This window comes from Drosophila persimilis, unplaced genomic scaffold, assembly GCF_003286085.1.
Source record: "Drosophila persimilis strain 14011-0111.01,24,50 unplaced genomic scaffold, DperRS2 tig00000000-arrow-pilon, whole genome shotgun sequence".
NCBI lineage: Eukaryota > Metazoa > Arthropoda > Insecta > Diptera > Drosophilidae > Drosophila > Drosophila persimilis.
The window spans coordinates 1,876,072-1,888,026 of NW_020825288.1; the positions used below are offsets into that span (position 1 = coordinate 1,876,072).

Below are 11,955 nucleotides of genomic sequence, written 5' to 3' on the forward strand. Positions count from 1 at the left end.
AAGGGGCTAAAAGATACCTAACCAACTGTCAGTGTCACTTTTTTCCCCGTCTGCTTGTTGCCACGAAATGGTTTTGCTGGACAATTCGAACGTAAATAAATGAAAGATACTTGAAATTCAGACGAAATAACTAACGAAACTTGCTTACAGTTCATACTCCGCTTGGAGAAGATTGCCAATGCGGCCAAGAAAGATTCTTCTTTCACAGTAACATTCAAACGCTGTAAGTATCGCACACTTGCTGATTCCATTCCACACTTGCATTCGAATTAGTAATAACTTCCCATTATCACTTCCAGACGATGGCAACAACAAACCCGTGCCTAGAGCTGGAAGACCACCGTTACCCAAGCCAGATGTCTACATGTGCCTGGTGCGAGCCCAGTGCAAGTCGCAAAAGGTAAGTGTACGCCAAAGTCCTTACAATATTAGCGTTAATTGGCAATTTTTCGACAGATTTCCACAGTTGTGCGCCAGGAGGATGTACCCACCATGATGGGAATGTACTCGCAGTTCATGAAGAGCAAAATGGACGGCTTGAAACGTGTAAAGAAAGTGAAGAGCAAGGCCAAAGCGACCAAGGGATAGTCGGAGGGCTTGAGAAATTCGGGGTTTAGGTACAAATATTATTTGCCTGTTTGCCAGGTTATTCGTTTTAAATGCATTTGCAACCGTATGTGTATTTGTGCGCTTGTTATTGAACTATTATAATACGATGGAACGAGGGTAGAGATCTCTTTGGACGCACAAATCTAGCAGCCACTTGGGCAATCTGTGGTTCCTTAGCCCGTAAATGTGCTTTGGTCTTATCAGATCCACGAAGGCATACAGATCTTGGATGAATTCTTTATCCCCTAGCAGCGCGTCGTCAATGTACACTATATCAATGCCTTCGCCAAGGGCACGATGAACAGATGCACAGGCTTTGGGCAGAAAATCCAAATATCCAGACAATTCATCTACAATCAGCGTTCTCGTGTGTCCATCTGTAATTAAAGTCTGCAATGGTTACTGGAAAGCCGTAATTTACAGGATAGACTCACTCTCTATGCAGTACATGGTCATGTTCATCCCGTCTTTGCTTTTTCCTACTGGTATCAGCGTCAAAGTGATCTTCGTTTGATCGAAGGTCACTTCAGTCGGTTTGTTGGGACTTATGACTTGACGAGTGCAGTATTTGTAGACTTCTTTACAATTGTCCTGCGATCGCAGCCGAAGCATATGCTCCTCGGAGCCAATGATGCATGCGCACCATTCGGTGGGCACAACATGCTCTTTGAAGGCGGCTGACGTCAAGACAAGCGCTCCGTTGTGCTAAAAAACCAAGATTGGGAATATATATGATTGATGATCGGCATTACTTACCTGTTCGAAGTGTCCATACTTTTTTTGGGCATCTAAAATCAGCGGCTGACCAAGATCATTCAAAAACATATTGATGCAGTGTGACCGTGGATTTATCTTTAAACTATACGGTCCGGCCCCCGGAAATATACCAAAATATACCGTCTCATTTAAAAAATATACCGTAAAAATACTAACGAAGTCAAGTTCTATTATACATATTCCTAAATTTTTATATTCCGTCAAATATTACTAGCTATATAGAGCTCTCAGCCATGCCCATATAATTTTATACAGTTAATGAACCTATTTTCTAATTGACTGGTTTATTTTAAGCACTTGCTTTTATTGGATTTCTATATAACAATGGAAATGAAATTTAATAGATTGATGAGATCGATAAAATATACCGACACTAAGAAATATAACGATGAAAAAGCAATCTTAGGCCTCTTAACCCCCTTTATTTCAACAGGTGAACAAATTGTTTGTAAATATTTGTAGATCCATTATAGCCTTTCTCTTTACTTACAAAAAACTCAAGATATTCCTCGATTTTTATATTCGGCTTAATATTCCTTTCACCTGACCATCGACAAGTAGGGTTACTAGACTCTAGATAATTCTCGTTTTTGTTACGTTTAAGAAATATACATGCTTTCCACTTTCTTTTTTATTTATACTCAGCTAAACTCAGTGCCATACAGCCACAAATCCAATACGGATATCGATAACAGACATGGTATAGTTATCGAATTTGAACTTTAGATTTCAATTCAAAGATAAAACAAAGTTTTGATTTGTGTTTAGTAGCATTTATCTTTATAAGTATACGGGTTTCTTTAAACTGTTCTTCTCCGTTAAACATACATACATATACTGTTTTTCTCTATTATCTATCACAATGAATATTTGTGTACGCGTGTTTAAATGTGTGTCTTTGTCATAGAATTTGGATCACGTTACATATTGGGAACAATCAAATTGACTTATGCTAACAATAAACTCGTTTACGAACAACTTTATACGCATATGTAATGTATAAATTTTTCCATTTTGCGGTTGGAACAAAGACAGTCTTGTACAATATCCGAAAGGATTGTTCTCGAACCGGCTACACATCCGATATTGCGTTTGTAATTATTACTCGACATTTGGCCATTAATGAGCAAGTGTGTGTGTGTGTGTGCGTAAATGTGGACAAAGATGAGGGAGGGAAGGGATACTTATATAGGAAAGGAATGAAAACATAAAGAAAGACTCCTTCAATCAATAGAATAAATGTACATATAGATTCCACCAGAAAACACCCGAGAGCGCGGCGTGCTGGTACAATAAGAAAATGACTAAACGCACAAGAACGTGCACATCATAGATATACATAACAAAAAATATATAACTTAAGAGTAGAAATTAAATTAATTGATTAATCTGTATAGGTAACAATATATTCCAACCTAACTCTTCCGACGGGGTTCAGTTGAAAGTGTTGTAGCGCAGATTGCTATCCACATCGCCGACATTGCCGCCAAAGCCGCCCGCCTGCGAATTGGTTGGCTCGTCGGCCATGAGATCTGTACTGGACTGCGAGTGGCGCCGTGGGCCCGGCCATGCCCAAACATCGCGTATGCTGTCGATGAGACGCTGCGAGAACGTCTTGTACTCCATGTCCACCGACTGCGTGTCCCCGAAATTGAAGTCAGCGACTTCCACGGTGAAACTGTGCCCCAAAATACATTATATAGAATCTCTTTTGCCTTGCAAAGAGGTAAAAACTCACCGATTCCGGCTCTGTATGTAGTAGGCCACGCCAAAGACCACGAGTATGACGGCCATCAGAGTACAGGTAACAGGCACAACCACTACGGAAAGCTGCGACTGCTTCTGGGCTGCAAACACAACGAGTAGAAAGCGTCAACCAAGCGTCAAAGGAGTAGTGAAGAAAGAGAGATCTATACACACCTTCGTACATGTTGATGGTGACCTGGTTGACCGTCTGCGAGACCTCGTTGCGTATGACAAACAATATGGTTTTACTTTCGGAGAAGTAACGCTTGTAGCTAAACGCACACTTGTTGTACACATCATAGATGGTGCATGTCTCATTGCCTGTGGCATTATAGGGTGCTGCAAAGGCACAAAGGTAGGGTTTCTTTTGTTGCTTCACTGGGGCGAGGTGTCCACTTACCATTGTAGACCTTCACGCACACTTCGAATGGCGGCGACCCCTTGCAGCTGACGTCTAGGCTAAGCATTTCCCAGTGCTGCAGCCAGTTCTTGCCGGTGGTACCGAAGCTGACAACCGGATCTGGAGCATGGAAATAAATAGCATGAAATGGAATTACCCAAATGGGACTATGCTAAACTCACCCTTGGACACAATGCGATGCTGGAAGTACCCATAGATCTTACGCGAATCCTGCGCTATGATCTTTCTGTCCACGCAATTGTATGGCGGCTCCACGCCAGGCACCACAGTGAGATGGGAAACCCTTCGCACGCCCAGAGGATTGACCAGAGCAACCGATACGTTCAAAGAGGAATCTGCGTTCTGCTGTTGCTCCTTCAGGGCACTGGTTAAGTTCAGGCCAAGAATGGCGGCATTGGCGTGCATAGCTTGAATTAAGTCGCGTTTGGAGCGCGTGGGCGGCTTGGGAGTGGTACTGGTTGTGGTCGTCGTGGCTGGGGTTGTTGTGCTCGATGTGGATGTGGTGGGTGCAGGTGTTGTGCTAGTTGTCGTCGTCGTACTGGTCGTCGTCGTTGTCGTAGTCGTGGTCGTGGTAGTAGTAGTGGTCGTGGAGGGCGTGGGCTCGGGCGGCCAGTCCAGCGACGCAACGACCAGAACCTCGATATCATAATATTGCTCTGCCTTCTGATATGTGGCCAGATAGTCCAAGGCACTCGACATGCCTAGATATGTGCAATTTTGAAACCAGTACGTCTGAATGTGATAGCCGTTCTCCCGCAGAAACTCTATGTCGGCCGGCCACAGCGATATACTATGATTCACTGCGCCTTGGGTGGAAACAAAGTCGTGCGGCCGCGACGCATTGCCCTGAATGAGCTGCAGCCTGCCGCCCAGCGTGTCATCCAACATAATGCTGGACTTGTTCTCCGCCACCGTTATCCAAAACAGATAGGACTTATCAACCCTCACTTCCACGACCCGCTCACCCGGCTGCATGTGATCCTTGGTGTACTCCAATGTCCAGTTGCTAACGGCTTGGGTTGTCTCAATCACCTGCAGCAAACGGATATACAATAAAATAATATAATAGTTGTTTCGCTTTTAAAATGCAAATTAATCAACAATAGGGGGAAAAACGGACCGCTTATAGAACAGCGTACCAGGCACGATCGGAAAAGCTGTCGCGCTTAAATAAAATTAGCATTAAATCCAATGACGCCATATCAATTGAAGCGAAGCGAAGCCATGCTTCGCTTCTATTCTAAAATTGGGCCCCGGGGAAAATTGTATGACTATTAGCTTTTAATCCAACCTAAGGCCTGGGCATATGTCTACTTTCTTTCGGGCAGGTGAAATGCCTGAACGTGTTCTCTTTCGTGGCTTAATCAGGCATAAATGGGCGTACGCCCCACCAGCACACCAACACACACGACCAACAGACGCGTTTGCATTTTGCAATTAAAATGAATTATTAGTCATGCCAACTGGGACGGGATTTCGTCAGCGGCCGTTACCTTTCGATGTCCCGCATTGTCCTTCCAAACGAACTTGTAGGTGCCGTCGGGGGCGGGTTTGTTGCCGTCGAAGAGCGTGGCAGTCACGTTCACCGTGGATCCAATGAGCGCCTGGTCGGGTGCATTTATTAGAACTATGAAACATGTAACTGCAATCGGATAATATCATTAGTTTTATTATTGATTATTGATTCCAGGCCATGCATCCATACCTGTTTCCACAAAAGCGTAGAAAATCAACGTCGCCGTCAGTGTGTGGACTGTGCGAGTCATTTTCGCAATGTCGTATTGTCCCCCGACCCGCAGATGCTTAATGTGGAAAATCACTTGTGCTGGTGCTCCCTTGCTACCGCCCCTTCGACTATCGTAACAAACAAAAAAAAATCAAAAACAAACACAAAGAGGGAGGGTACGACGTTTTTGCACAACGTTTACACCCACTTTTATAGCTTATTCTACACGTTGAACACGGTTAATTGCTTTAGATTTCGAGGCAAAGCTGCTTTCTACTAGCTGTGCAGCATTTGCAATAGCAGTTCTATTGCGTTTTTAATTTGTTCTAAAAAATTTCTGCAGGCTGCAGTGGAAATGAATCGCAAATAGCAGTTTGCTGTCTGGCAACTCTGCGCAGCAGGGTTGCTCTTTTGGAGAGGAAAATTTATCGAGATGGCAACACTGATTAGTGCAATTTAAAATAACGATCAGTCGTGTTTTTTTTTAGTTATGTTTAAAATACTAATTTTCGTTTTATTCGTTAGTTGTAAATAATCATATATGCCTGCGTACATATCTGTTGGTGTGTGTGTGTATATGTTAATATTTGAAGTAAACTTAATAGTACAAATGAAATACAACGAGATGAAAAAGCAATAATTACTTTGGGATAAGCAGACCGCACAAAATACTACTCAATACATTGCTTAGAGCAGACGACGACGACGACGGTTCGTCCGCCCGCTTACTTCTTCTTGCTTTTGCCCAGCGTAAGCGTGTGGTGGGCCGAGGCCAACTGCTGCTTGCGCCGCTGAAAGTCAAGATAGTCCTCCTCGAGAGCCTTCCGCGACTCCTCCAGCTTTCGCTTCTCCTCGGCATGATCGCGCTTCAACTTCTCGAACTTGGCATGCAAGTCCTTCTCGCTCTCCTTCAGCTCGGCCTCCTTCTCCTTGACCCGCTGCACAAACATCTGCCGTACCTCCTCCTCTTTGGACTGCAGCTCGGCCAAATGATTCGAGCGCTTTGCCTCGAACGTCTGCTGGAACGAGATCGGCTTGTTCTCGCTATCCACATCGCTGAAGCCCATCTGCTCCAGGCGCTTCTGCCTGTACAGCTCGTAGTGTCGCGTGTGGGTCTTCTCCCGCATATCCTCCATGTTTGTGCGAATGAGCATCTCCCGCAGCTTGACAAAATCGCAGTGGGTCTCGTTCTCCACCTGCACCGTGCCCCAGGGATACTGGCGGGCACGTATCAACTTGTTGCCCACCTTGATGAACTCTGTGCTGCCCACGACGGCAAAGGGAATGTGTGAATTCATGCTGGTGTTGGTCTCGGCCACGGTCTCGTCATCGGTGGGAAACTGATAAATGTGCACCCCATTGGTGTTCAGCTCCTGGATGATCTTCGCCTTGAATCGCTGCAGTTCCACCTTGGAAATGGTGTCGGCCTTTGCAATGACCGGTATAATGTTCACCTTGCTGTCCAGCTTCTTCATGCACACCAAGTCCAGCGACTTGAGGCCATGGCCCGTCGGACAAATGAAGTAGAGGCATATATGGATGCGACTGTCGTGGCATGTGACCAGCGAACGTTTGATTTTTAGCTCCTCCTGCAGATAGTTCTCGAACTGGGCATCGATGTAGTCGACGACCGCCTTGAACGAATCGTCTTTGTTGATCTGATCCCCATAGCCCACGGTATCGCAAATTGTCAGCTTGAGCCGCACATTGCTCTCCTGCAGCTCGTACGTGTGGGCCTTCAACTTAACGCTGGGCAGGGTGTGGGGGCTTGGCGTCGACTCAAAGCTCGTGTTAAAGAGCGTGTCCATCAGTGTGGATTTGCCAAGACCAGTCTCGCCTGCGTTGATAGAAAACGGAAATGGAAAGGGGGAAAAATTTGTATCAAAATCGTGCCATAAGTGAGCCTCAATTGGGCACTAGACTGCCATGCCCGGCATTGGTGTCAGGGTGAAATCTGTAGAAAGCAGCATTGAAAATCGATTGGATTGGTGGTAGGCAGGCCCTCTGCATGTTAATCATTTGAAGGCGTCCGTCTGCGCCAATTCCAATTGTTTAAAAGCGTACACATGCACGAGTATGTATGCATTTACATATGTACGTGAGTCATATCATACAATATTTGGATCCCTGTCCAATGCACTCCACTCCCAGCTCCACTTCAAACATACATACACACACACATGCATGCATGTGTACACAAGTCCGTCTTCGTTGATTCACTCTGTGCCGCCGCATACACACACACCAATAGTATAGTGCATTCGTATATACACACCTATACACATGACGTTGAAAACGAATCCGTTCTGAACGCTCTTGTTGACCAATTGATCAGGCAGGCTATCGAATCCCACATGGCCTGATTGCTTCAGAGTGCGTAGATGCATCTCCTTTTTATTGACGAAATCCACTTCAGCAGTCATTTTGCAACAATTCAACACAGAAAAACCGAACGACCAGACCAAATATATCGCGCAAAAGGCGTCGGCCAGGGACCCTCAGAATGTACCGAAATATATCGTCATATTTTGAAAATATACCGTAAATATACCGATGAAAAGACGAACTTAGCCCACTTACGCCCCCTCTATTTAAGCAATGTTACTGATTGTAAATTTTTCTTTTAGATCCATGCCACCTTTCTTTCACGTCAAGTCGAAAATTCATTTATTAATCGGATAAAATGATGTGGGCAGGGCTGAGGCTTATATTCGTCGGAATATCAAAAACAAGGAATTTGTATGAGTATATTTACGGTATATTTTGAAGATGAGACGGTATATTTCGGTAAATCCACGGTCACACTGCACGCAAATCGAAAGTTCACGTCGACAAGTTAAATTTTTTTACCCACTGGCCTCTTTTCTGTAAATAAACATGTCGAAGGACGCGAATCCAAAGGAGGCTGTGATTAAGGCAGCCTACGCCGATGTGCACAAGTTTGGCAACAATCGCGAGTTCGACAAGGCCGTCAAGGCTGTGAATCGCAGTAAGTTTTCTTTTTGTTTGCAACGTGTTCGTTCCTATTGGTAATCTCTCGTTCGCCCTCCCGAAAGTCCTGGGTGTGGCCCCAGATGACCCCACGGCGCTCCATTGCAAGGTGGTATGCCTGCTGCAGCTGTCGAAGTTCGAGGAGGCGTACAAGTTTATTGAGAAGAACCGTCTGTCGGCGCTGGTGTTCGAGAAGTCCTACTGCGAGTACCGCCTGAACAAGCAGGCGCAGGCACTGAAGACGATTGACGATGCTGCTGGGGCTCAGCCGCTGCCGCCGAACCTCAAGGAGCTGCGCACGCAGATTTTGTATCGCCTTGAGCGCTATGATGAGTGCCTGGAGTCCTACAAGGACATCATTAAGAACACCAGCGATGAGTACGAGGACGAGCGCCGCACCAACCTCAGTGCGGTGGGAGCCAACTTGGCCTTGGACAACAGCAAGGACATACCCGAGGTGCCGGAAGACACATACGAGCAGTACTTTAACAGCGCCTGCATCCACTCCAATCGCCAGAAGTTTGCAGATGCGGAGCGCAAGCTGCGCACCAGTGAAAAGCTGTGCCGCGAGTTCCTTGAGGAGGAGGGCGCCTCGGAGGAGGAGATCCTCGAGGAAGTGGATGTTATACGCGTCCAGCTGGCCTACTGCCTGCAGCTGCAGGGCAAGATCAAGGAGGCCAGCACCATTTACGCCGAGTGTCTGCGCCACAAGCCCAAGGACGCGGCCCTGGTCGCGGTGGCCAGCAACAATTCCGTGGTCATCAACAAGGATCAGAATGTGTTCGACTCGAAGAAGAAGATACGCGCCGCCATGGCCGAGGCCTGCGATGCGAAGCTCACGTCCCGCCAGAAGCAGGTGATTGCTCTGAACAACTGCCTGCTGGCCCTCTACACCAATGCCAGCGATCAGGTGCATCAGCTCAGCCAGAAGCTGGCCCAGACCTATCCCAACGTGGAGTTCGAGGCGCTGCTTATCCGCTGCACCCAACTGGGCAAGGACAAGAAGCACAAGGAGGCAATCGAGCAGCTACAGAAGTTTGCGGCCGCCCATCCATCCCACGAGTTTGTCAGCAAGTTTGCCATCATTCAGTTGCAGCTGCTTCAGGGCAATCGTCGGGATGCCATTGAGACGCTGCTGTCGCTGGGCGAGGCCAAGTACAAGCCCGGCATTGTGTCCGCTTTGGTCTCCCTCTATCTGGGCACGGACAACAAGACGGCCGCCTCGGCCCTGCTCAAGTCCGCCGTGGACTGGTACAAGAAGAACAATGTCAGCAGCGGGGACCTGTCGGATATGTGGCGTCAGGCTGCAGAGTTCCATTTGCGTGGCGGTGCTTCGGAGACTGCGGCCAGCTCGCTGGAGGAGCTGCTGAAGCTCAATCCCAATGACATGAAGGTGCTGGCCCAGTTGGTCATCGCCTACGCGCAGTTCAATCCCAAGCGGGCTCTCGAAATAAGTCGGAAGCTGCCCAAGCTGGAAACATTGACAACGGCCTCCGAAATCGATGCCCTGGAGGCGGCCAACTGGGTGATGTCCGCCAAGGCGGCCAAGAAGTCGGCCAACTCCAAGATCGAACCGTCGCCCACCACTCCCGGGGATAAGAAGAAGAGCCACAATCGGAAGCGCAAGGGCAAGCTGCCCAAGAACTACAATGCCGAGGTGGCCCCGGATTCGGAGAGATGGCTGCCAAAGTATGAGCGTACTGGCTTCCGGAAGAAGCGTGGCGGTGCCCGCGGCAAGGACATCATCAAGGGCTCTCAGGGCATGGCTTCGGGAGCAGCGGATCAATAGTGAGTAGAGTTTTTGGAGATCGTTCGAGTTCGAGTGTTTCTAATTGTTATCTCCTTCTCGTTTTCTTTCAGCGACATGTCGAACCGCGTGAATATAACCAAGAATTCCCCTGTGACGCCCGTCTTTCAGGAGACTACCCCTGGGCCCAGGCAACAGCATCGCAAGGGTGGCCACAAAAAGAAGAAGGGCGGTCGCTTCTAAGCTAGAGAAATGCATTTTATTCAAACACTAATTAAACGAAACTGGTTTACATAACCCTAAGGCTGATTATTCATCGTTGTCGTCCTCTGGCTTGCTGGACTTTCCGCCCGCCGGACCCGACGGCGGCGGTGGTTCATCCTTACGCGTGTCATACGAGTGGTAGTGCAGTGTGCCTATCCAGTCGAGCATGTTGCGTTGCTCGGCTTCTGTTTTGTAAATTTGACTAAAGATCTGACTCTCAACAAACGCCTGAACCTGCGTCTCCTGCGCCTCCCACGTCAGCGGATTGTGTATGCCATCCTTGCCATAGCGTTCGTTATAGCGCTCGTAGTGTACTGTGTCCAGCACCAGGCCCAGCCCAGGAGCCATGGGCAGATCCAGGCGTTCCTCGGTCAGCGCCCTCTCCAGCGTGATGGCCGTCGTATTGCCCCGAACAATGGCAATGGCCAGGCCTACCATTTTCCTGATTTGATGCAACATGAAGCTCTGCCCTTTGACCTTTAGCGTGACGAACTCCACGCCCTGTGGACTCTGGAAGGGCTCGCTGCTGGTAAAGGCCATGATGAAGCGCTTGGCCGAGGGATCCAAAAAGTTTCTACAGGAAAAAAATACATCAATTTGTTGTTAATGTGTTTAAATGGTTTACAGCCCGGACTAACTTTTTGCTGGTGAAATTGTGAAAGTTTTTCGTGCCTTCATAGAGCTTCAGCGTCTCCTTAACCCTATCGAGCAGCTCAGGGGTAATACGAAACGTATCCTGCTCGCTCTCCGCCTCGCAGGAGGCAAAGGCCACGGTGGGCAATGTGTACGTGTAGGTTCGAGCATTACACTGGTCCTTGGCGTTAAAGCCCTTGGTGACGCGCTCCACGCCAAACAAACGGATCTGCTCAGGTAGATCGGCGTTGAAGGCCTCCAAGTCTAGCTCCTCAGCTGGAGAAAAGAAGGATATGGTTAGTGTTTATCCCACTGTTAAGACAAGCCCTTCTTTCACATACGCAGCTTCACGGAGCAGATCTGACGAGCAGCCGAAACACCTTTGTCGGTGCGGGCGGCACGCTGAAAGCAGGCAATCTGCACCTGATCGAAACTGTCCTCCGTTATCCATTTGTGCTTCAGCATGGCCTTGAACAGCTCCTCCTCGATGGTCTGCATGCCGGGATTGCGCTGCATCCCATAATAGTTGGCACCGCAGTAGCTTAAGAGAATGGCGCTCTTCTTGCGCTTGATGCGATCGGCGGGATCGAAGGGAGCGCGTTTGTTGCCGTTTGCCGCAACTTCATCGTCTTGCGTCTTCCAGTCCACCCACTTCTTGCGCTTCAAATTCCTTTTGATGCGGTTCGTATCCTTCACGGCCTCATCCTCAACAGCTTTGGCTGCCTTTCTGGCGGCATTATCCAGCTCCAGCTTGTCCAGGGCCTCTGACATGGCGGCAGCGAAAGATTTGTAGCGGTGGCAATGTTTGCTTTCAGTCAGCAACAGTGTTTTCAGGCGAACTGTGGGTGGATAAGGCTTTGATGAAGGGTTTGCCTATTTCAATATTTAATAATAATTAACCTGCCTTCGTGTAGCTGCTCAATATATGGCTAAACAACATTAAATTAAGAGAGCGCTGAATCTGCAGTGGGGCACCAAAAAAAACACCCGCACGTGTATGGTTCTTCTTCTTCTTTTTACGAGAACAGCTGTTGCATCAAA

At 47.8% G+C, this 11,955-nt stretch overlaps 6 protein-coding genes across 6 annotated transcripts; 2 read left to right on the forward strand and 4 right to left on the reverse strand.

Moving 5' to 3' along the window:
- The first annotated feature begins 44 nt into the window (after positions 1-44).
- LOC6594963 (signal recognition particle 14 kDa protein) lies at positions 45-676 on the forward strand. Its single transcript, XM_002020295.2, has 4 exons — positions 45-91; positions 151-223; positions 300-400; positions 457-676. Exons 1-4 carry the CDS (start codon positions 68-70, stop codon positions 586-588), a joined length of 330 nt encoding a protein of 109 aa, XP_002020331.1. The 5' UTR covers positions 45-67; the 3' UTR covers positions 589-676.
- Positions 661-1,434, reverse strand: LOC6594962. The gene is made up of 3 exons (XM_002020294.2): positions 1,366-1,434; positions 1,044-1,314; positions 661-986 (listed from the first exon to the last, which is right to left on the reverse strand). Exons 1-3 carry the CDS (start codon positions 1,432-1,434, stop codon positions 706-708), a joined length of 621 nt encoding a protein of 206 aa, XP_002020330.2. The 3' UTR covers positions 661-705.
- A 1,160-nt stretch (positions 1,435-2,594) lies between these two features.
- Positions 2,595-5,564, reverse strand: LOC6594961. The gene is made up of 8 exons (XM_002020293.2): positions 5,488-5,564; positions 5,259-5,407; positions 5,047-5,195; positions 3,715-4,585; positions 3,533-3,652; positions 3,307-3,471; positions 3,125-3,233; positions 2,595-3,064 (listed from the first exon to the last, which is right to left on the reverse strand). The coding sequence occupies exons 2-8, from the start codon at positions 5,317-5,319 to the stop codon at positions 2,821-2,823; spliced, it is 1,719 nt and encodes a 572-aa protein (XP_002020329.1). The 5' UTR covers positions 5,320-5,407; positions 5,488-5,564; the 3' UTR covers positions 2,595-2,820.
- A 271-nt stretch (positions 5,565-5,835) lies between these two features.
- On the reverse strand, positions 5,836-7,737 carry LOC6594960 (septin-2). The gene is made up of 2 exons (XM_002020292.2): positions 7,555-7,737; positions 5,836-7,116 (listed from the first exon to the last, which is right to left on the reverse strand). The coding sequence occupies exons 1-2, from the start codon at positions 7,700-7,702 to the stop codon at positions 6,005-6,007; spliced, it is 1,260 nt and encodes a 419-aa protein (XP_002020328.1). The 5' UTR covers positions 7,703-7,737; the 3' UTR covers positions 5,836-6,004.
- A 378-nt stretch (positions 7,738-8,115) lies between these two features.
- Positions 8,116-10,329, forward strand: LOC6594959 (signal recognition particle subunit SRP72). The gene is made up of 3 exons (XM_002020291.2): positions 8,116-8,268; positions 8,336-10,058; positions 10,131-10,329. The coding sequence occupies exons 1-3, from the start codon at positions 8,157-8,159 to the stop codon at positions 10,258-10,260; spliced, it is 1,965 nt and encodes a 654-aa protein (XP_002020327.1). The 5' UTR covers positions 8,116-8,156; the 3' UTR covers positions 10,261-10,329.
- LOC6594958 (tRNA pseudouridine synthase A) lies at positions 10,255-11,922 on the reverse strand. The gene is made up of 4 exons (XM_002020290.2): positions 11,815-11,922; positions 11,256-11,753; positions 10,920-11,190; positions 10,255-10,855 (listed from the first exon to the last, which is right to left on the reverse strand). Exons 1-4 carry the CDS (start codon positions 11,852-11,854, stop codon positions 10,327-10,329), a joined length of 1,338 nt encoding a protein of 445 aa, XP_002020326.2. The 5' UTR covers positions 11,855-11,922; the 3' UTR covers positions 10,255-10,326.
- Between the last annotated feature and the right edge of the window lie 33 nt (positions 11,923-11,955).